A 24,031-nucleotide genomic window follows, 5' to 3' on the forward strand; every position below is an offset into this window, starting at 1 on the left:
CACAGACAGCAACTGAGATTGGTATTGATCCTGGATTTTCAGCATGGCAGGATAGCAGCTCTTCTTGTTGTTCTGCCCACTGCTGTACACCATGTGGACTGTCAGTTTGAATTGTCAGATTTATTGATTTCACTCCCAGTGTAGAGCATTTGTTCTTAGTGAATACAACTTTATTCCCTGGAGCATATGAGAATGAGGGGAAGTATACAGATTTATGAGGGGCATGTTTAGGGTAAATGCATTTAGGCTTTTTCCACAGAGGTTAGATGGGACTAGAAATGGAGGTCATGGGTTAAGGGTGAAAGGTGAAAATATTTAAAGGAACCCTTCAATCTGAGGGTGGTGAGGGCACTACATAGGACAATTCGACCAATTTTGCAATGTGAATCAAGTGTGCATAGTTAAATTGTGAGACTTTATCAGCAACTATTTTCAACAGATAATCCTTTCAAAGTGTTGAGTTACAGTACATCTGAGTAAACGTCTGGAGAAAGCTCCTCACTTCCCCGGTGCTTGCGGATAGAAACAGGCCTCTCAACCAAAACAGCAGCGCTGGCCCATTCGGCCCATCGAGTCTGCTCCATCACGGCTGATTTACTTCCCCTCTCAACCTCATTCTCTTCTGCCATAACCTTTGACACCCTGACTAATCAAACTCTGCTTCAAATGTACTCAATGACTTGGCCTCCACAGCTGTCTGTGGCAATGAATTCCGCAGATTCACCACCCTTTGACTAAAAAAGTTCCTCCACATCTCTCTTCTATAGGGAAGTTCTTGTATTCTGAGGCTAGTCTTAGACTCGCCCACATTAGGAAACCTCCTCTCCACGTCCACTCTATCCAGGCCTTTCAATATTTGTCAGGTTTCAATGAGATTGGCCCCTCATTCTTCTGAGCTGCAGCAGGTACAGACCCTGAGAGACCAAATACTTTCATTCCCAGGATTGTTCTCGTGAATCTCCTCCGGGGTCTCTCCAACGCTAGTACTTCCTTTCATATATAAGGGACCCAAAGCTGCTCATAATACTCCAAGTGTGGTCTGACCAGTGCTGTATAAAGCCTCAACGTTACATCCTTGCTTTGATACCCTAGTCCTGTGTACATTGTGCTCTGTGTTTGTATCCCAACCAGCCTCATCCCTCCGTTTATTTATTTATTTTTTATTACTGTTTCCACAGGTTGTCATCTTTTGCACATTGTTTGTTTATCAGTCTCTGTTTATGTATTTTTCTGTATATTTTATATTTCTTTACTTTCCTGTTAGTGCCCAAAGGAAAATGAATCTCAGTATTGTATATGGTGACATATACCAACGTACTTTAATAATAAATTTACTTTGATTGCAGCTGCTGCAACCACTTCTAGGATGAGGAATAATTTGTTTTTCTTTAAGGATCCTGATACTTGGGTTTGTTACCCAGAGGATTGTGAAGTCTCAGTTGCCTCGGTTTGACCCATGGCCCTCTAAACATTTTCGTATCGTATACCTGCCTGAATATTTACTGTAAATGTTGTACAGCCCGGTCCATCACAGGAAAAGCCTGCCCATCATTAAGCACATCTATATGGAGCGCTGCCATGAAAAAGCAGCATCCGTCGTCAAGGACCCCCACCATCCAGGCAGGACTATCTTCTCACTGCTGCCATCAGGAAGGAGGTACAGGAGCCTCAGGTCCCACACCACCAGGTTCAGGAACAGTTATTACTGCTCAACCATCAGGCTCCTGAACCAGCATGGATAACTTCACTCACCTCAACACTGAACTGATTCCACAGCCTGCAGTCTCACTTTCAAGGACTCTGCAACTCATGTTCTCAGTGTTATTTATTTTTTAATTACACCATCTTTTATAGGAGTGCTTTGTGCAGTTCTGGTCACCCCATTACAGGAAGGGTTTATTTATTTATTTATTGAGATGCAGCACAGACCAGCCCTTCATGGCACTCCATCCAGCAATCCCCAATTTAATCCAAGCCTAATCACAGAACAATTTACAATGATCAGTTAACCTGCCAACCGGTACGTCTTCGGACTGTGGGAGGAAACTGGAGCACCTGGAGGAAACCCACGTGGTCACAGGAAGAACGTACGAACTCCTTCCCGGCAGCAGCGGGAGCTGAACCCTGGTTGCCTGTACTGTAAAGCGTTGTGCTAACCACTACACTCCATGTGCCAATGCGGAGGCTCTGGAGAGCGTGCAGCAGAGATTCACCAGGAAGCTGCCAGGGTTAGAGGGTATGAGCTATAAGGCTGGACAAAGTTGGGTTGTTTTCTCTGAAGTATCTGCAGTTGAGGGGAAATCTGAAGGCATGTATAAAGTTATGAGAAGCAATGATAGAGTAGACAGTCAGAATCTTTTTTCCTAGGTAGAAATGTAGCTCCAAGAGGCCATGCTTTTAAGGTGGTGGTGAGGAAGAGGGATAAAAGGAGATATGTGAGGCAAGACTTTTACAGAGAGTGGTTGGTGTCCTGTACTGCACTGTAATGTTCAATGTACGATGTTCTAAGCACATTGTCTATGAATGTAAGAATGAAAAGGTTTATTCTTGTAATCTTTATTATGATTAAAGTTTATTAAAGATAACATGGTAAACTATGCATGGGTTTTAAAAGACTGAGGGACAGGGGAAGTGAAAGATCCAAAGCATCAGGTTGATTAACCACACGGACTCTGTTACAGATCAAGAGGTTCAGAAGTTGAAAGTCGGGCTGGATTCCCTACTGGCTGCCAATGAAGAAAAGGTGAGAAATAATGTCTGCAAACATTTCCCCATACTGGATTCCCCTCGTTCCTTGCGACCACATCTCACACCCCGCCCCCCAACCTAACGCACACCCACCCTCCATCCACACCGTGCGAGGATGTAGTCTCCACCCTGGTGTTTATCTTGTGTCGGCTACTTGGCGGGCTCTCTTGCCTGGGTATATCTAAAGCAAAGGTTGAGAGGTTCTTGATTTTTTTTAAAAATAAAGATCAGCTTTATTTTTCACAGGAACCTAGAAGCATGCAGTGAAACCTGTTTCTTGCATCAATGACCAACACAGTCCGAGGATGTGCTGGGGGCAGCCTGCAAGTGTCACCATGCTTCTGGCACCAAAATGACATGTCCACAACTTACTAACCCTAACCCTAAGATGCTCCAGTTTCCTCGCAAATTCCTCGCAGGTTAGGGTTAGTGAGTTGTAATTGGCACCAGATGCAGGGTCATACTTGGGGGCTGCCCCCAGCACATCCTCACTAATTTAATTTGACACAAAACACCACATTTCACGGCATGGTTCGATGTTCCTGTGACAAATAAAGCAAATCTTTCATCTGTGGGGTAGCACGGTAGCATAGTGGTTAGCACAACACTCTACAGTACCGGCGACCCGCGCTCAATTCCTGCTGCTGTTTGTTAGGAGTTTGTATGTCCTCTCCGTGACCACGTGGGTTTCCTCCGGGTGCTCCAGTTCTCTCCCAGAGTCCAAAGATGTACCGGTAAATAGGTTACTTGGTCATTGTAAATTGTCCTGTAATTAGGCTGGGGTTAAATCAGGGGATTGCTGGGCGGTGAGGCTCAAAAGGCTGAATGGGCCTTTTCCACCCTGTATCTCGAAAAGTAAAAATAAAATCATTATCTTTATGGGAGGAAACCAGAACGCCCAGGGGAGATCTATGTGGTCATGGGGAAAACGTGCAAACTCCTTACAGGCAAAAGGGGAATTGAACCCCAATCAGTCACCGCTGGCACTGTAACACACTGCTGACTGCTGCACTACCACGGCCACCCCCTGTGCAGCCAGGGCCACCCCCTGTGCAGCCATGGCCACCCCCTGCGCAGCCATGGCCACCCCCTGCGCAGCCATGGCCACCCCCTGCGCAGCCATGGCCATCCCCTGCGCAGCCATGGCCACCCCCTGCATTGCTGTGGCCGCTTCAGTAAGTTTAATAGGGTGTCAAAGGTTACAGGGAGAAAGCTGGACAGTGGGGCCACGATGGAATGGCGGAGCAGATCGGATGGGCCGAATAGCCTAATTCTGTTCCTGTGTGTTAAGCAGCGGCAGCAACTTGTGGTTTAGGGTCTGGGACCAGCCATTAAGGCCGGCACTCCAGTGCAGCAGTGAGGGAGCCCAGTGCTGTGACTGATGTCCATTGAGACCCCGTCTGCTCTCTGCGACGTCAGTGCCCCCCTCCCCACTGAAACCATTCAGTGGAAGGTCACAGCAGCTTCTGCCAACTTCTCCCTGCTGTCAGCCCCTGGCTTTCTCAGATTCAGATTCGGAATTATTTATCACGTGTGCATTGAAACGTACAGTGAAATGTGTTGTTTGCATTAGGAAACAAATGAGACAAGTCGGAACAAAAATGGGGAGGAGAGGACAATGGAAGAAAGGGAAGGGGAAGCTGAGGGAGCTGAGGAGAAGAGAAGGGATATTGTGGGTGTAGCCCGCAAGTGTCGTTACAGATTCCAGTGCAATGCTGAGCAGAACACAAGGAACAACAAAACCAGCCTTTTTCATGCTTCCACCCACCCTCCCACTCGGTGTCCTCCAACCCAGGACAGTCCTCTGGGCCTGCAGCCTCCAGCCTTTGACCATTGGGACTTCCCTTCTGGTCAACCAACACAACCTAAGAAAGTGCTGGGGGCGGGGGATCAACATTCCCCCCCCCCCCAATTTAGCAATGGTAATGCCTCTCCCCTGCGCACCGTGGCAAAGTTCTTTGGAAAATCCTGAAGCTGTGAAGCGCTCCTCCAGAGAGGCGGGTCATTCGTTTCGGGCTGGCCAGCCATCTCAAAGTTGTTTCCTTGTCTGGTCCAGGACCTGCGGATTGAAGAACTGAATCGCCTCCTGGCCCAGTGCAAGATGATGAAGCAGAGGATGCTGATGGCTCAAGGTAGGGACGGCCACTCGGTCATCTCCTCTCGGCCTAGACCAGTGCGGACCATCATTTCCCACTCACAGATAGGGTTGTAAAGAGAGCGTTCAGCACATTCTGCAAACCGTATCAGTGCAGAAAATTATTTTAATATTATAAAAAAACAAGATGGGTGGCCACAGCAGTAACCCTGGACAATAAGCAGAGTCATAACTAAACAAGGTAAGAGCCCATGGAATTATAGGAACGGGACTGGCGTAGGTAGAAAATTGTTGACTGGCAGGAGGCAAAGATTAGAACCTATTCTGATTGGCTGCTGGTGACAAGTCGTGTTCCACAGAGGTCTGTGTTGGACAGCTTTTCACGTTATATGTCAATGGATGACTGAATTGATGGCTTTGTGGCCAAGTCTGTGCACGATACAAAGATAGGCGGAGGGGCAGGTAGTGCTGAGGAACCAGAGAGGCCATAGGAGGACTTGGATAAGGAGAAGGGCAAAGAAGTGGCAGGTAGAATATAGTCTGGGGAAGTGTATGGTCATGCTCTTTGGTAGAAGAAATAAAGTTGTGGACTATTTTCTAAGTGAGGAAAAATTCAGAAATCGGAAGTGCAAGAACACTTGAGAGTCCTTATGCAGGATTCCCTAAAGGTTAGTTTGAGTTGGTGATGAGGAAGGAAAATGGAGATGTACAGTATAGAAAACAGGCCTTTCAGCCCAACTTGCCTGTGCTGACCAAGATGTCTCACTGATCTAGTTCCCCTTGCCCGTGTTTGGCCAATCCTTTTAGAACCTTTCCTATCCATCTACCCGTCCAAGTATCTTTCAGCACCACCACCAACTCTGGCAGTTCATCCCAGATATCTACCAGCCCTTCTGTGAAGAAATGGTGGGTACGTATATGGGACAAATTAGGCCATTGAGTACAGGAATTGGAATGTTATATTGAAGTTGTATAAGAGATTCCTGAGGCCTAATTCAGAGTATTGTGTGTAGTCCTGCTCACCTACCTATAGGAAAAAAAGATGTCAGTAAGATTGAAAAAGTGCAGAAAACATTTACAAGGATGTTGCTGGGTCTTGAGGGCCTGCATTATAGGGAAAGATTGAATGGGTTAGGACTCCATTCCTTGGAGCATAGGAAAATGAGGGGAAATTTGATTGCGGGATACAGATAGGGTAAATGCAAGTAGGGTTTTTCCTCCAAGTTTGAGTGAGACTAGAACTGGAGGTCATTGGTGAAAGGTGTAATATTTAAGGGGAACCTGAGAAGGACTTCTTCACTCAGAAGGTGTTAAAAGTGTAGTATGACCTTGTGTCAGTAGAGGAGGCCATGGACTGACATGTTAGAATAGGAATGGGAAGTCAAAGCAAAATGGGTGGCTACCAGGAAATCCTGCCATTTGCAGTGTACAGAGCGAAGGTGGTCAACGATGCGGCCCCCTAACCTGCGTCGGGTGAATTAGCTACCAATGTTCTATTGAAGGTTCTTCAGAACAAATCCTCTTGGGGAGCAGTGAAGAGGAACTAAGTGTCTGCTCAAAGGTAGCAACTCCCACCAGGCTCGGACACTCCGAAGAAATGAAGCCAGAGGTAATCCATTTAAAGTTTTAAACTTTCCAGTGATCTTTAAATTTATTTTGTGTGAGTCTGCATGGTTTAGAGGGCAGGACCCTTGTTTCTCTGTGACAGTTGTGCATACTCTCTATCCCACTGATATCAGACTGTTGAACAGTTCTCTTATACAATAGATAGATGCTTGACCTCACAATCTACAGTAACTCAATATGATCTTGCACTTTATAGACAACAGGTGCAGGAGTAGGCCATTTGGCCCTTCGAGCCAGCACAGCCATTCACTGTGATCATGGCTGATCATCCACAATCAGTATCCAGTTCCTGCCTTCTCCCCATAACTTTTGATTCCGCTATCTTTAGGAGCTCTATCCATCTCTTTCTTGAAAGCATCCAGAGACTTGGCCTCCACAGCCTTCTGGGGCAGAGCATTCCATACATCCACCACTCTCTGGGTGAAAAAAGTTTTTCCTCAACTCCGTTCTAAATGGCCTACCCCTAATTCTTAAACTGTGGCCTCTGGTTCTGGACTCACCCATCAGCGGGAACATGCTTCCTGCCTTCAGCGTATCCAATCCCTTAATAATCTTATATGTTTCAATAAGATCCCCTCTCAGCCTTCTAAATTCCAGAGTATACAAGCCCAGTCGCTCCAATCTTTTGACATATGACAGTCCCACCATCCTGGGAATTAACCTTGTGAACCTATGCTGCACTCCCTCAATAGCAAGAATGTCCTTCCTCAAATTTGGAGATTTACAATTGACTCTTTAGGTAACTGTTACATTTTATTCTGCATTGTTATTGTGTTACCTTGTTCTAACTCTATGTACGGTGTAAAGATCTGATCTGTATGAACGGCATGCAAGACCACCTTTTCACCGTATCTCGGTAAATGTGACAGTAATAAGCTGTGATTGTGTGGGTTCTCCCCGTGAAAGTGTGGGTTTTCCCCAGTTGCTTTGATTTCCTCCCACAACCCAAAGACATACAGGTTGCTTGGTTAATTGGCCACTGTGAAATAAAATATTGACCATTGTTTGTAGTTTTCAGGCAAGCATGAAGTACAGAAAAAAATGTTCAAAGTAAAATTTATTATCAGGGTACATATATGTCACCACATACAACCCTGGGATTCTTTTTCCTGTAGGCATACTCAGCAAATCTATAGAACAGTAACTGTAAACAGGATCAATGAACGACAAACTGTGCAAATGCAAATATAGATAAATAGCAATAAATATCAAGTATGAAATAACATGAAATGAAAGAGCATGAAATTACAAGATAAAGAGTCCTCACAGTGAGACCCTCAGTTGTGGGAACACCAAAAATAAAATGCGTGTAGTTCTCCCCTTTTGTTCAAGAGCCTGATGGATGAGGGGTAGTAACTGTTCTTGAATTTGGTGGTGCGAGTCCTGAGGCTCCTGTACCTTTGACCTGATGGCAGCAGTGAGAAAGGAGTATGGCCTGTGTGGTGAGGATGTTTGATGACGGATGCTGCTTTTCTACAATGTTTCACGTAGATGTGCTCAGTGGTTGGAGGGCTTTCCCCATGAATCCACTACCTTTTGTCTGATTTTCCACACAAAGGCATTCAGGCAGAAGCCTGAAGTCCCACACCAGCAGGATCAGGAACAGCTAATTTCCTACAATTGAACTGACCTGCATTCTCTCAGGATCAGACTCACGTTATTGCCACTATGTGAAACATACTAGAATCGATTGTGGTTCAGTGCCAAGCATAAAACACAGGCCAATACCATGACAGACAACACAATAGCAATCAACAATTTACAAGACAACAGTGCAAACAGCCAAGAGCAATCAACATTTAACAGAACGGTCACATGCTCAAACGTCAAAAATCAAACAGAAATAAATGTGAACTTATGAACAGACTCAATAATTATCAACAGAACACAGAGAACAGGAAAGACCATTTAACGAATGTTGTGTTAGGGTATCACACCGGAGTGAGTGATCCTGGAGAGCTACAGGATAGAAGCTTCAGAGAAGACGTGTAGTCCTGGTGGTGATGGACTTGTAGAATCTCCCTGATGGCAATTTGGTGAATTCATTTTCTGAATTTTAATTTATGTTCTGTGCATTCTCTACACCAATGTGCAATGCTAGTTTTCATTGTACCTTACCTCACCTCAGCACATGACCTGAACTGAGTAGAGCAGAAAGTGGTGGAACCCAGACAGAGAGGTGATTTTGGAACAAAACGATAGGACTAGTGTAAGTGGGTGGCACCGATTTGATGACCTATTTTTTTAATTGAGATACAGCACGGAAAAGGCCCTTCTGGCCCTTCAAGCCGCACCCCCAGCAGCCTCTGATTTAATCCTAGCCTGACCATTTAACCTACTAACCACTTTGGTGGCAAGAACTGGAAGGCAGATTACTATCTGAATGGTGTCAATTTAGGAAAAGGGGAAGTACAATGAGATCTAGGTGTTCTTGTTCATCAGTCACTGAAAGTAAGCATGCAGGTACAGCAGGCAGTGAAGAAAGCTAATGGCATGCCGGCCTTCATAACAAGGGGAGTTGAGTATAAGAGCAAAGAGGTCCTTCTGCAGCTGTACAGGGCCCTGGTGAGACTACACATTGAATATTGTGTACAGTTTTGGTCTCCAAATTTGAGGAAGGACATTCTTGCTATTGAAGGAGTGCAGCGTAGGTTCACGAGGTTAATTCCCGGGATGGTGGGACTGTCATATGTTGAAAGATTGGAGCGACTGGGGTTGTATACACTGGAATTTAGAAGGATGAGAGGGGATCTGATTGAAACATATAAGATTATTAAGGGATTGGACACGCTGGAGGCAGGAAACATGTTCCCGATGTTGGGGGAGTCCAGAACCAGAGGCCACAGTTTAAGAATAAGGGGTAGACAATTTAGAATGGACTTGAGGAAAAACTTTTTCACACAGAGAGTTCGCAGTAGTGAATTTAAAAATGCAAACACGAGGAATTCTGCAGATGCTGGAAGTTCAAGCAACACACATTAAAGTTGCTGGTGAACGCAGCAGGCCAGGCAGCATCTCTAGGAAGAGGTACAGTCGACACTTCAGACCGAGGCCCTTCGCAGGACTAACTGAAGGAAGAGCTAGTAAGAGATTTGAAAGTGGGAGGGGGAGGGGGAGATCCAAAATGATAGGAGAAGACAGGAGGGGGAAGGATGGAGCCAAGAGCTGGACAGGTGATAGGCAAAAGGGATATGAGAGGATCATGGAACATTTAATTCCACGTCCCATTTCCATTCTGATATGTCTATCCATGGCCTCCTCTACTGTAAGGATGAAGCCACACTCAGGTTGGAGGAACAACACCTTATATTCCGTCTGGGTAGCCTCCAACCTGATGGCATGAACATCGACTTCTCAAACTTCCACTAATGCCCCACCTCCCCCTCGTACCCCATCCGTTATTTATTTATATACACACATTCTTTTTCTCTGTCTCCTTTTTCTCCCTCTGTCCCTCTCACTATACCCCTTGCCCATCCTCTGGGTTTTCCTCCCCTCCCCCTTTTCTTTCTCCCTGGGCCTCCTGTCCCATGATCCTCTCATATCCCTTTTGCCTATCACCTGTCCAGCTCTTGGCTCCATCCCTCCCCCTCCTGTCTTCTCCTATTATTTTGGATCTCCTCCTCCCCCTCCCACTCCCACTTTCAAATCTCTTACTAGCTCTTCTTTCAGTTAGTCCTGACGAAGGGTCTTGGCCCGAAACGTCGACTGTACCTCTTCCTAGAGATGCTGCCTGGCCTGCTGCGTTCACCAGCAACTTTGATGTGTGTCACACAGAGGGTTGTGGACCTGTGGAATGGTCTGCCTCAGAAGGCAGTGGAGGCCAATTCTCTGGATTCTTTCAAAAAAGAGTTAGATAGAGCTCTTAAAGATAGCGGAGTGAAGGGATATGGGGAGAAGGCAGGAAAAGGGTACTGATTATGGATGATCAGCCATGATCAGAGTGAATGGCGGTGCTGGCTCAAAGGGCTGAATGGCCTACTCCTGCACCTATTGTCTATTGTCTATTAACCGATATGTCTTTGGACTGTGGGAGGAAACCAGAGGAAACCCACGTGGTCTCAGGAAGAACATACAAACTTTGAGGGGAAAAAGGGTTCGGGAGGTAAATGAGATTCAGGCAGATGGAAACAAAGAGGCTGTGGGTCAGAATGGAGTTCAGCCCAGTCACCTGACACAGAGACAGATTGATGCTGGGATCATCCTGTTGAGATCTTGTAGTTTGTCTCTTTTTCCCATGACACTTCCAGAGATTTATATCTACATTTGCACAGTCTTTCATTCATTGATCCTGCTTAAAGTTACTGTTCTATAGATTTGTCAAGTATGCCCGTGAAAAAAAATCTCAGGGTTGTATGTGGTGACATGTATGTACTCTGATAATAAATTTTACTTTTACTTTGAGTTTAACAAACAGGATTAATTTGCCGTGAAGCACTTTGAGATGTTCTGTCATCATAGGAGCTGCTAAAAGATGCTAGAAGCCTTAGCACAGTGAGGAATTTATCTTTCTTTTCTGATTAAAGATTAAAGATGATCTTTAAAGAATTAAAACATTGGTTTTGTTTGTCATGTATACACTGAAACAGACTGTGAACTCCGTCGTCTGCGTCAAGGACCAACATAGCCTGAGGATGTGCTGGGGGCAGCCTGCAAGTGTCGCCATGCTTCCAGTGCCAACAGAGCATGTCCACAATTTACTAACCCGAACCTGTATGTCCTTAGAATGTGGGAGGAATCTCCTTACAGACAGCGGCAGAAATTGAACCTACATCTTACCGCTAGCACTGTAAAACCTTACACTAACCGCCACACTGGCACGGCATACGTGATCTAATTCAAAGGGAGGTACTCCTGTCACTTGTAAATCTTTCTGTTTCACAGCAGCTGTCACCCAGTGTGTACTCAATCCCAGTGGGACTACGTCTGACTCCTGTGGAGATCAACACGAGGTGAGGAAACTCTGCCAGGGAGGGGAGGGTGGGAAGGAGAGAGGACAGGAATGGGGTTTAAATGGCTGGGGGGAATGGAGGGGAGGGTGGAGAGTTGGGGTGAGAGAAGTGAGGGAGTGATGGAGAGGAGTGAAAGGAGAGGGGGAGGGTAGGATTCAGGGGGAGTCTGTGAGGGAGAATTGGGGAAAGTGGTGTGGAGAGAGAGTGGAACGAGAGCGGGGTGAGGAACAAGGAAGAGAGTTGGAGGAAGGAGTGGGGAGTGGATGGGGAGGGGAACAAGGGGAAGTTTTGGAAGGAGGTAGTGAGAGGAGAGGTTGAGGAGGAATGAGAAGGTTGAGTGAGGAATGAGGGAGAAGTGAGACATGTTCCAGCGACTGGAAAGTCTTGTTGTTGTGAGCTTTGAACTTCAAGATGCCTTTGGTCTAACTCCCCCATCAGTTGTCACAGCTCTGCCCTCTAACCTAATCACTGCCTTTGATCACTTGGCAAAAAAAATAGTTGTGGTTTTGTTTTAACTGTGTTTCTTCAAAAGATTTATAAAATTTAATTAACGTATTTTCTTCTGAACGGTGTGTATCTGACACTACGTGCTCCTGTGCCCACGTGTAAGACCATAACCCATGGGCAGAATTAGGCCATTCATCCCATCAAGTCTGCTCCACCATTCCATCATGGCTGATAATGTGCAGTCAGACTGTCAGGAAGGGCAGGCAGATGATAGGACAAAATTACAGCCAGCAGGGTGAGTATTGATGCATGAGGGATGCAGAATCAAAAAGGGCAGCAAATACAGTACTCAACGTGTTATATCTCAATGCACGGAGTATAAAAAATAAGGTGGATGATCTTGTTGCACTATTACAGACTGTCAGGTATGATGTTGTGGCTGAAGGATTTTTGTAGTTGGAAGCTGAATATCCAAGGTTACACGTTGTATCAGACAGGTAGGAAGGTAGGCAGGTGGGGTGGCGCGGTTCTGCTGCTAAAGAATGGCATCAAATCAGTAGAAAGATGCGACATAGGATCAGAAGATGTTGAAACCTTGTGGGTTGAGGAAAGAAACTGCAAGGATAAACGGATATACAGGCCTCCCAACAGTAGCTGGGAGGTGGACCACAGATTACAACAGGAAATAGAAAAGGCATATCCAAAGGGCAATGTTTTGATAGTCATGGGAGATTTCAACATGCACGTTGATTGGGAAAAATCAGGTTGGTAATGGATCTCGGGAGTGAGCTTGTTGAATGCCTATGAGATGGTTTTTTTAGAGCAGCTTGTTATTGAGCCTACTAGGGATCTGCTATACTGTATTGGGTATTATGTGATGAACCGGAGATGATTAGGGAGCTTAAAGTAAAAGAATCCTTAGGAGGCAGTGATCATAACATGATTGAGCTCAACTTGAACTCAACTGGGAGAGAGTAAAGTCTGATGTAGCAGTATTTCAGTGGAGTAAGGGAAATTACAGTGGTATGAGAGAGGAGTTGGCCAAAGTAAATTGGGAGGAGATGCTGGCAGGGATGACAGCAGAGCAGCAATGGCGTGAGTTTCTGGGAAAAAATGAAGGTGCAGGATAGATGTATTCCAAAAACAAAGAAATACTCAAATGGCAAAATAATATAACCATAGCTGACAAGGGAAATCAAAGCAAAGGTAAAAGCAAAAGAGAGGGCATATAACAAAGCAAAAATTCGTGGGAAGACAATGATTGGGAAGCTTTTAAACACCTACAGAGAACAACTAAAAGAGTCATTAGGAGGGAAAACATGAAATATTAAAGCAAACTAACAAACAAAATTGAAGTAGACAGTAAAAGCTTTTTCAAATATGTAAAAAATAAAAGAGTTGAGAGTGGATAAAGGACCGCTAGAAAATAGGCTGGAGAAATAATAACAGGGGACAAGGAGATGGCAAATGAACAAAATAAGCATTTTGCAGCAGTCTTCACTGTGGAAGACACCTGCAGTGTGCCAGATGTTGAAGGGTGTGAGGGAAGAGAAGTGAATGTAGTTACTATTTCTAGGAAGAAGGTGTTCAGAAAGCTGAAGGACCTCAGGGTACACGAGTCAGATGAACTGCACTCTAGGGTTCTGAAAGAGGCAGTGGCAGAGATTGTGGAGGTATTATAATGATCCTTCAAAAATCACTGGGCTCTGGCATAGTGCCTGAAGACTGACAATTGCAAATGTCACTCTTATTATATAGGCATCCGTTAGTCTCGTGAGACCATGGATTTGTGCCCTGGAAGATTTCCAGGGCACAGGCCTGGGCAAGGTTGTATGGAAGATCGGCAGTTGCCCATGCTGCAAGTTTCCCCCCTCCACGCCACTGATGTTGTCCAAGGGAAGGGCATTAAGACCCATACAGCTGGCACCAGTGTCATCGCAGAGCAATGCGTAGTTAAGTGCCTTGCTCAAGGGTACAACACGCTGCCTCAGCTGAGGCTCGAACTAGCGACCTTCAGATCAATAGACCGACGCCTTAACTACTTGGCCACGCACCAACACAAATGTCACTCTACTCTTCAAGAAAAGAGGAAGGCAGCAGAAAAGAAATTATAGACCAATTAGCCTGACCTCAGTGGGAAGATGCAGGGGTCAATTGTTGATGAGGTGATGGAGTACTTGATAACACAGGACAAGATAGGACAAAGTCAGCATGGTTTCCTTAATAGAAAATCTTGCCTGAAACTTGTTGGAATCTTTTGAGGAGATTACAAGTAGGATAGATAAAGGGGATGCAGTGGATGTTGTATATTTGGACTTTCAGAAGGCCCTTGACAAGGTGCCACACATGAGGCTGCTTACCAAGTTAAGAGCCCATGGTATTACAGGAAATTTACTGGCATAGTTAGAGCATTGGTGAGAGGCAGCCAACTGGTGGGAATAAAAGAATCCTTTTCTGCTTGGCTGCCAGTAAGTAGTGATGTTCCACAGGGGTCAGTGTTGGGACCACTTTTTTTTATGCTGTATTTAGATGATGGAGTAGATGGCTTTGTTGCCAAGTTTTTGGATGTTACGAAGGATTGGTGGAGGGGCAGGTAGTGTTGAGGAAACAGGTAGGCTGCAGACAGACTTAGACAGAATAGGAGAATGGACAAGAAAGTGGCAAATGAAATACAATGTTGGAAAATGCATGGTCATGCACTTTGATAGAAGAAATAATTGTGTAGACTGTTTCTAAATTAGGCAAAAATCCAAAAATCTGAGATGCAAAGGGACTTGGGAGTCCTTGAGCAGAGCAACCTAAAGCTTAACTTGCAGGTAGAGTTGGTGGTGAGGAAGGCAAATGCAGTGTTAGCATTCATTTCAAGAGGTCTAGAATACAAGAGCAAGGATGTGATGCTGAGGCTTTATGAGGCACTGGTGAGGCCTCACCCTGAGTATTGTGAACAGTTTTTGGCTCCTCATATAAGGAAAGATGTGCCGGCATCGGAGAGGGTTCAGAAGAGGATGATTCCAGGAATGAAAGGGTTATCATTTGAGGAACATTTGATGGTTCTGGGTCTGTACTCGCTGGAATTTAGACAGATGAGGGCTATCTCATTGAGACCTTTCAAACGTTGAAAGGCCTAGTTATGGTGGATGTGAAAAGAGTGTTTCACATGGTGGGTGAGTCAAGGGCAAGAGCGTACAACTTCAGGATAGAGGAGCGTCCATTTAGTAACAGAGATGCGGAGAAATTTCTTTAGCCAGAGGGTGGTGAATTCGTGGGATTTGTTACCACAGGCTGCTGTGGAGGCCAGATCTTTAAGTGTATTTAAGGCAGAGTTCGATATGTTTTTGGTGGGACATGGCATCAAAGGTTATGGGGAGAAGGCCAGGGAGTGGAGCTGAGTGGGGGAAAAAAGGATCAGCCATGATTGAATGGTGGAGCAGACCCAATGGGCCAAATGGCCTAATTCTGTCCCCATGTCTTATGATCTTATGGCCTTATTATCCCTCTATGCTCCATTCTCCTGCCTTCTCACTGTAATCTTTGACATCTTGACTAATCAAGAACCTAACAAACTCTGCTTTATATGACTTGGCCTCCACAGCCATCTGTGGCAATCAATTTCACAGATTCACCACCCTCTGGCTAAAGAAATTCCTTCTCATCTCTATTTGAAATGGACGTTCCTCTATTCTGAGGCACTGTCTCCTCTGGTCATAGACTCTCGCACTATCGGAAACATCCTCTCTACATTCACTCTATCTAGGCCTTTCGATAACCATCCCTCCTTTCCAACCCCGCCCCCATCTCACCCTCAACCACTCACACATACTTGTCCAAATGGCAGTACATTTGACTTTGCCTTCAGCACTGATTGCCCCTTCTCCATATGACAGAAGTATGGAGATTTCTCATGACCGGAGCACCTCTGTGGACGATGGAATCACAGGTGAAAGCCACTGGTGAGTACCAGGGTGGATTCTTGGACCATCGAACTCTGTAGTGACCACCACAGCCACGGGCAGTGAGGCGTCTTGCCTGTTCTCCTCAGACCTTTTGGATACCACTGGGGAGGGTGGGTAGTGAGGAGTCCCTGTCCACATTCCCCTCTCAGGGTGAAATTCACTGACAGCTCGGTGACACATTCCCCGTCAGGCCCTTCTGCACCTCCCACACTGCCAATGAGGCAGAGCAGAGATGCCTACACTTCACCAGGGGATGTTCAGCAGGCCTCAAACCACACCCCCTCTGTCGCCGAAACCCACCCCCTCAAACCCCTCCTGCTCTCCCCCCCCAGACCCTTCCCGCTCTCCCCCTCGAACCCCTTCTGCTCTCCCCCCCAGCAAACCCCTCCCGCTCTCCCCCGAGCCCCTTCTGCTCTCCCCCCCGCAAACCCCTCCCGCTCTCCCCCAGACCCCTTCCGCTCTCCTCCCCGCAAACCCCTCCCGCTCTCCCCCCAGACCCCTCCCGCTCTCCTCCCCGCAAACCCCTCCCGCTCTCCCCCGAGCCCCCTCTGCTCTCCCCCCCCCCGCAAACCCCTCCCGCTCTCCCCACTCGAGCCCCTTCCTCTCAAACGCGCAGGCATCAGGCCTCGACCTCCATACAGGCCAGCCCAAGAGTTTAGTCCTTCAGTCTTCTACCCCCGAACTCTGTATCGAATCTGGGACTCGTGGCACATTTACATTTGAGCCTTGATGTCTAAGCACTCAGGACGTTCGATCCAGAGATTGGCAGATGCCCCGTGTGTTACTTGTTCTTTCTCTCAAACCCCACAGGGCCGAGCCAAAGTGGACGTCTGCCAGCCTGGAGGAGCTGAACAGCACACGCAGCCCAAAGGTCAGCAATGCGATTGCCCACTGTGGTGGGGGAGGAGGGGAAATCGTTGGCCTAAGCGCGTGTCCTGGCTCTTAATACCTCCGACTCCTCACTTACTGGCTTTTATTTCAGAGAGATCTTTGCAGGATGTACACTGTGTTGTGGAGATATATATATATATATATATATATAAAAGACCATAACACGTAGGGGCAGAATAGCCCATTTGGCACATTGTGTCTGCTCTGGCACCCTATCATGACTTATTTAACGTCCCCCCTGACTCCACTCTCCCACCTCCCCATAACATTTAACACCCTTACTAATCAAGAACCTGTCAACCTTGAAATGAATGCTAACACTACATTTGTCTTCCTTACCACTGACTCAAACTGTAAACTAACCTTTAGGGATTCCTGCATTAAGACTCCCAAGTCCCTTTGCACCCCTGATTTCTAAATGTTCTCCCAGTTTAGAAAAGAGTCCGTGCTTTTGTTCCTTCTACCAAAGCGCATGACCATACACTTCCCTTCACCGTATTCCATCTGCCACTTCTTTGCCCATTCTCCTAATCTAAGTCCTTCTGCAGACTCCCTGCTTCCTCAACACTACCTGCCCCTCCACTTAACTTTATATCATCCGCAAACTTGGCCACAAGACCATCAATCTTGGCATGCAGATCATTGACATATCATGTGAAAAGAACTGGTCCCAACACTGACCTCTGTGAAACCCCACTCGTCACCGGTAGCCAATCAGAAAAGGCCCAGTTAGCCATGAAATGAAAACAAATATCACAAGAACTTGGACACAGTCCTATTGCGGGAGAGTTGTTGCGATATCCCTCAGATCTGAGGGAGTAGAGCCAGTTTGCGGAGGCTGTGTAAGTGTATGGTGGGACCATTGTACCTGAAGCAGTCCCACTGATAACTGAAGGCATGTGACCAAAATGAATTATCCATTCAGCCCATCAAGTCTGCTCCACCATTCCACCATGGCTGAACTATGATCTCTCTCAACCCCATACTGCTGCCTTCTTCCTATAACATTTGATACCCTTACTAATCAAGAGACTATCAATCTCTACTTTAAATATACCCAATGTCTTGGTCTCCACTGGCCTTGAAATTCCTACTCATCTCTGCTCTGTCCAAGGGGCCTATGTCGCCCAGATTTATCACAAGTACATTGAGACATCTATCCGTTTATATACTGAGATGCAGTTCGAGGTAGCCTAATCACAGGACAGCTTACAATGACCAATTAATCCACCAATCGGTATGTCTTTGGACTGTGGGAGGAAACCAGAGCACCCGAAAGAAGCCCACATGGTCACAAGGAGGATGTACAAACTCCTTCCAAGCAATGTTTGGAATTGTATCCGGGTTGATGGTACCGTAAAGTGTTGTACAAACCACTGCACTACCATGCCACACCATATAGTGAAATGTGTCATTACCCCAACGTGACCAATTAACCTGTTAACCCATACCTCTTTGGAATGTGGGAGGAAATCAGAGCACCCGGAGGAAATGGGGAGAATGTACGGACGCTTACGGACAGCGGCAGAATTGAATCCGTGTTGCTGGCGCTGTCCTGTTACTCTAGTAGCTACAAGACTGTATTGTCCCAAACAGCCCGATGCCAATGTTTTTCCCATACCCCTCAAAACCTTTCCCATCAATGTACCTAAGTATCTTTTAAATATTATTATTCAACCAGCTTCAACAACTGCCTCTGGCAGCTCATTCCTAATACTGATCATCCTCTGGATGGAAACATTGGTCCTCAAGTTCCTAATAAATCTTTCCCCTCTCACCTTCAACCTGTGACCTCTAGTTCTTGATTTGCCCAACCCCAGTAAAAGGATGGTGCATATTCACCCTATCTATGTCCCTCATAATATTATACACCTCCTCTAAGATCACTCCTCAGATCTCCTCTGCTCCAATGAAGGAAGTCCCAACCTCTCTCCATAATTTATTTTCAACTGTTAAAAGCTGTGAATATTTTTATCAGGACACCTCCTTGCAGCCTCCAAGAAGACCACAACCTTGTCAAGGTTTGGAGGTTTGCATGCCTCAGTGACCCAGAGAGCTATGCCGGCTGGAATCAGGGATTTATGCTTTAGCTCTTGGCAAGGTCACCCAGGCCAAACAAGTCAAAGGATATAGGCCAGATTAGGAGTGGTCTTCTGATCCTCCAGAGTCGGGGGTTCAGCCGGTATTCCTGAGTCTCCACCTGGGACTTGCAAGACTGACAGCTGTGAAAACTGAGAGGAAGCTACGGACATGATGAAGAAAGCTCCAGACACCTCCAGAGATGGAGGACCTTCATTGCTGCCCTTATTGCCAGCAGTGTAACGGGCAGTAAGTGACCTCCTTGTAGGAGCAGACTGAAAGGTCACATGGAGTCGATGTTCGAAAAGAATAAGATAGGGGCAGAAAAGTTGTTTCCACCGATAAGTGAGACTAGAGCTAGCGGACATAGCCTCGAGATTCAGGGGAGAAGATTTAGGACAGAGATGAGGAGAAACTGTGAGTAGTGAATCTGTGGAATCTTCTGTCCAGGGAAGTAGTAGAGGCTGCCTCACTGAATACATTGAAGCCACAGTTAGGTGGACTTTTACCAAGCAGGGTAATGAAGGATTATGGGGAGAAGGCAGGTAGGGGGAGTGGAGTCTGTGGCCAGATAAGCCACAGTCTTATTGAATGGCAGAAGTGGGATTTGAACTTGGAATCAGTTGGTGAGACAGAGGCCAACATGGTGCCCATTGGGGCATAGATGAGGTGGGTGGTCACAGTCTTTCTCCTAGGGTAGGAGGGTCTAAAACTAGAGGGTATGCATTTAAGGTGAGAGAGGAAGGATTTAAAGAAGACCTGAGGGGGAACGGAAGGTGGTGGGTATGTGGATCTCACTGCCAGAGGATGTGGTGGAGGCAGGTACAGTTCCCATGTTGAAAAAACATTTGGGCAGGTATGTGGATAGAAAAGGTTGGGCCAAGCTCAGGCAAATGGACTAGCTTCAGTGAATACCCTGGCCAGCAAGGACGAGTTGGGCTGAAGGGCCTGTTTTCTGAGCTGCATCACTCTATGATGCTGCTTATTTTTCCATGGTTACAGGCGATAGTAAGGACCTAGAGAATAGTCAAAGACAGGAGAGATACACACACAGTCTGTCAGATACACACTCTCTCACACACACTCATGCACACTTCGATGCACTCATACAAATACTCGTACATTCTCTCACACACAAAAAAAATCTCTTACTCCTTCACACATTCATACCCACATGCTCCCATACACTCTCACAAACACTCTCATACTCTTATTCACCCTCTCTGTCACCCACACAACACAATAACTCACTCTCACGTACTCTCTCTCGCACACACGCACGTTCACGCAAATACACGCACGGGCATTTGAGCGCACAGACACATAAGCACACGGGCAAATGTGAGGAAATAGGACAGCTGACGTTGGCACCTTGATCAGCATGGACAAGTTGAGCCGAAGTTTCCTGTTTCCGGTGTGTATAATTCTATATAACTCATTCAGGTGCATTGTCTTTTCTAGATCAGGACTTACTCCTAGGTTAGAATTGGGGCATAGGAACTGAAGTTGAAGCATTCCATCAGAAACCTGTTCCTACAGAAAAGCTGATGGTGAAAGTTTTGCCACAAAACATTTGGGTTCAGCACAAACGGACCATCCTCTTCCTGGGGTATTGTCCAGAGAAACACCTAGTGCATCCCATACTGAATATCACTGTTGCCTTTCTGTGTCGCAGAGCTAGCAATGTGTACTAACAAGGTGTCTCTATTAACTCCTCCATCAATCCATGCACTGAATCCACCTTCCTCTTCTCTTCTCCTCCATCTCTGCAGCTCTCAGTCAGGGAGAACGAGGAACCCCCACATCTGGAGGTATTAACTCATTTATTTAACCTTAACTTCCTCTCTGCTGCTCCCACCAGTCGCTGTGTCACTCATTGTCTGTGTGGTTGTGTCTGTCCGTTTCTGCGTGTGTTGTGTGTCTGTGTGGGTGTGTCTCTATTCACACATTTTGTGGGATTAGGAACTGTTTCTAGCGATTTCTAACTGAAATTCCTTGGATCTTCTGCACGAAGTTAACCCTTGCTTGTTTGTGTTTGTGCATTCGAGGGGCGTGAGCATCACTGGTGAAGGTGGCGTTTCTTTCCCATGTCTAGCTGCCTTGGAAACATGGGTGGTGTGTGGCCGCTCTCAAGCTCAGTCAGGGGTCCACCAGGTCCTGTAGGCTCACAAGTAGTCCCAGACCAGGTGAAGGTAGCCAAAATCCCTTGTTAAGTGGTTATGGCTTGGTATGACATTCTTTTTGTCTTCAGTGCGAAGCAGGGTGTTAAGGCCAATTTATACTTCTGCGTCAAATCGATGCCGTAGGTATGGCATAGCCGCGTACCCTATGCCATACCCTACACCGTAGCCTGACGCGCACCTTCCCAAAAATGCAACTACGCGTCGCGGTGACGCAGACCGCAACAACTGTGATTGGTCCACTTGGTAGCATCGCATTTCCTCCTACGCTGCAATAGCTTCCCATTGGGTGACTGAAGGGCAGGGAAGGAACTCTGGCTGCAATGTTTTCCATAAAGCTTTACAGAACTCCAAAATTATGGAGGACCCTGTGCTTGATGCCAGTTTGTACCTAGCTGCTACAGCCTGTTGACTTCCACCTGAAGCTAAAACTCGAATGGTGATTGCCAGTCTCTGAGTATACTGTGTGTACACTGATGTGAAATAAACGGTTGGAGACGTTGAACCAAATCGTTAAATCTACCTGCCAACATCCAAAAATATTTGAAATGCATTTCGTCGTCCATGTCCCTCAGTGGCCGGACAAGCACAGAAAATTCACCCTCCTTCAGTTTCAGTCGCCATTGTTTGAAGTTTGAGTTTCTTCGTGTTGACTTTCAACACGAAGAAACTCAACACAGTGGCATAGAAACCCCACCGCCAACTAGCGTTTATCAGTGAATTGCAGAGCGACGCAGACACACCAACGCACAAGTATAAATGCTCACAACGGCACAGCCCACTTGCATAGGCTGCGGAGTAGGCTACTACGCAGAAGCATAAATCAGCCTTTAGGGGAGTTGATAGCAGTGTACAAAGGACATAGAAATGTAAGTATATACAGAGATGCAGTGGGATTTACGGGATGGTTGTTTGGCTGGTAACCAGGTAACAGTTCACTTTAGCCTGTAGTTTATGGTTTGTCACTGGGGACAGTTTGAACATTGTGTTTATTTATTCAGAGAAACAGCACGGAGTAGGCCCTTCGAACCACGTCGCCCCAGCAACCCCTGACAATTTAACGGTAATTTAATCACAGGACAATTTACAATGACCAATTAACCTCCCAGTATGTCTTTGGACTGTGAGATCCGGCGAAAACCCACACATTCCACAGGGAGGGTGTACCGATCCCTTGCATAACAACATGTTCTATAATACAATCCCATTAGTGCTCATACCTTTCTGGTTCCTCAATTCTACCCATAAAGCTTCAGTAGATGAGCTCTCCGGTCTGTCCTGACCGAGCGCTGCCTTCACATTTTCCCCGACTAATATCCCCACCCCTCCTCCTGTAATCCTTCCTGCTCTGTCACATCTAAAACAACAGAACCCTGGAACACTGAGCTGCCAGTCCTGCCCCTCCTGCAACCAAGTCTCACTAATGGCTACAGTGTCATAATTCCACGTGCAGATCTATGCCCTAAGCTCACCCGCCTTTCCTACAACTCTAGTTTATACCCCCACACTCCTGATCAGCACCAGCAAACCTTCTGGCAGGGTTATTATTTATTCATTCAGATACAGCACAGAATTGGCCCTTCTGGCCCTTTGAGCCACACTGCCCAGCAATCCCCTGATTTAACACTAGCCTAATCACAGAACAATTTGCAATGACCAATTAACCTACGACCTGTACATCTTTGGACTGTGGGAGGAAACCAGAGCACCCGGAGGAAACCCATGTCGTCACTAGGAGAACGTACAAACATCCTATAGGCAGGGGTGGGAATTGAACCCGGGTCACTGGTGCTGTAAAGCGTTGTGCTAACCACTACACCACCGTGCTGCTCCAGTTCAGGCCCAAACTGTCCAGTGTGTGTAGGTCCTGCCTTCCCAACAATCAAAACACCTGAAGCCCTTGCTCTGCACCATCTCCTTAGCCTTGTGTTAAACTGCTCCTATGTCCGATGTTATGATAGTAGAATGCAGAATATATTGTTGCAGGTCCGGAGAAAGTGCAGTGCTGGTAGTCAACTGAAGGGCAAGGGTTATGACAGGTTTGTTACACTGATGTGCCACCAAAGGGATATGGGCAAACACAGACCATTGGGACCATCGTACATAGACATCTTGGTTGGTATGCACAGGATGGGCCAAAGGGCCTGCTCTGTGAGGTGGATTTCGAGATCAATGTTGCATGAGGTGCTATCAACAGACATTAATCAAGTCACGTTTAACTACCGTATATATGTGTATGCAGCCAAATGAGACAATGTTTCTCCGGCCCAGTGTGTAAACCAGAGGAATATACCTAACACACACATAGAGCACACAATAACTTAGGGAAGTAAGAATTAAATCTACAAATGAATTACGTAAAACAAAGTAAATGCAAAACTGAGATACTGTAGGGTACAATACAAACTACCCAGTGACACTTCGAATGCGACGCTGCGGGGAGCTCGGAACCCTAATGGCCTGAGGGTGGAAGCCATTACAGGGTCTGGTGGCGTGTGTTCTCAAGTTTTTGTATCTTCTGCCCAATAGAAGGGGGCAGACGAGAGAATGACTGGGATGAGAGGGGTCCAAGATTGTTTGCAGCTTTCTAGAGGCAGTGGGACGTGTGAACAGAATCGGTGGAAGGGAGGCTGGTTTGTGGATAGACTGCACTGTGTCTGCAGTTCTCAATTTCTGGCACATTATTGTGGAAACAAAGGCATTAGAGAAGAAATGTAGAACCCTGATGGAGGTATGGAGTAGGTTTGAGAGTCCGATAGCCAATCATCTTGTGTATGGTTACATGATGAGTCTGATATTTATTAAACATCTCTTGCCTTTGTCCAATAGAGGAAACTTTACTTGGATGACAACAAGTACCAGACCCTCCCTGGGAAACTCTCCCCATCTAGTCACTTGGACAAGGCTGAGCATTTCCCTCCGAAGCAAGAATTGGCTGCGGCCCCGAGCGCATCACCAGCAGGTCCTGAAGAGTGGGAAAGCACGGCAGCCAATCTGAGTACGTACAGTATAACTGGTAAAGTTTGGTTCATGGAATCTTGCAGAACAGTAGGAGTCCAT

General features: G+C 46.4%; 1 protein-coding gene across 16 annotated transcripts in view; it reads left to right on the forward strand.

The window, feature by feature from the left end:
- LOC140205309 (liprin-beta-2-like) overlaps positions 1 to 24,031 on the forward strand; it is a 245,569-nt gene that overhangs the window by 170,107 nt on the left and 51,431 nt on the right. For 14 of the 16 annotated variants that reach the window (XM_072272853.1, XM_072272852.1, XM_072272847.1 and 11 more), the window contains 8 exons: positions 2,682 to 2,743; positions 4,805 to 4,880; positions 6,346 to 6,452; positions 11,354 to 11,421; positions 15,753 to 15,818; positions 16,632 to 16,692; positions 20,564 to 20,602; positions 23,801 to 23,969. In XM_072272853.1, the coding sequence (XP_072128954.1) occupies positions 2,682 to 2,743; positions 4,805 to 4,880; positions 6,346 to 6,452; positions 11,354 to 11,421; positions 15,753 to 15,818; positions 16,632 to 16,692; positions 20,564 to 20,602; positions 23,801 to 23,969 (648 nt within the window). The remainder of the gene's footprint in view (positions 1 to 2,681; positions 2,744 to 4,804; positions 4,881 to 6,345; positions 6,453 to 11,353; positions 11,422 to 15,752; positions 15,819 to 16,631; positions 16,693 to 20,563; positions 20,603 to 23,800; positions 23,970 to 24,031) is intronic. The other 2 variants (XM_072272843.1, XM_072272848.1) reach the window with 2 other exon arrangements.

This window comes from Mobula birostris, chromosome 11, assembly GCF_030028105.1.
Source record: "Mobula birostris isolate sMobBir1 chromosome 11, sMobBir1.hap1, whole genome shotgun sequence".
NCBI classification, from domain to species: domain Eukaryota; kingdom Metazoa; phylum Chordata; class Chondrichthyes; order Myliobatiformes; family Myliobatidae; genus Mobula; species Mobula birostris.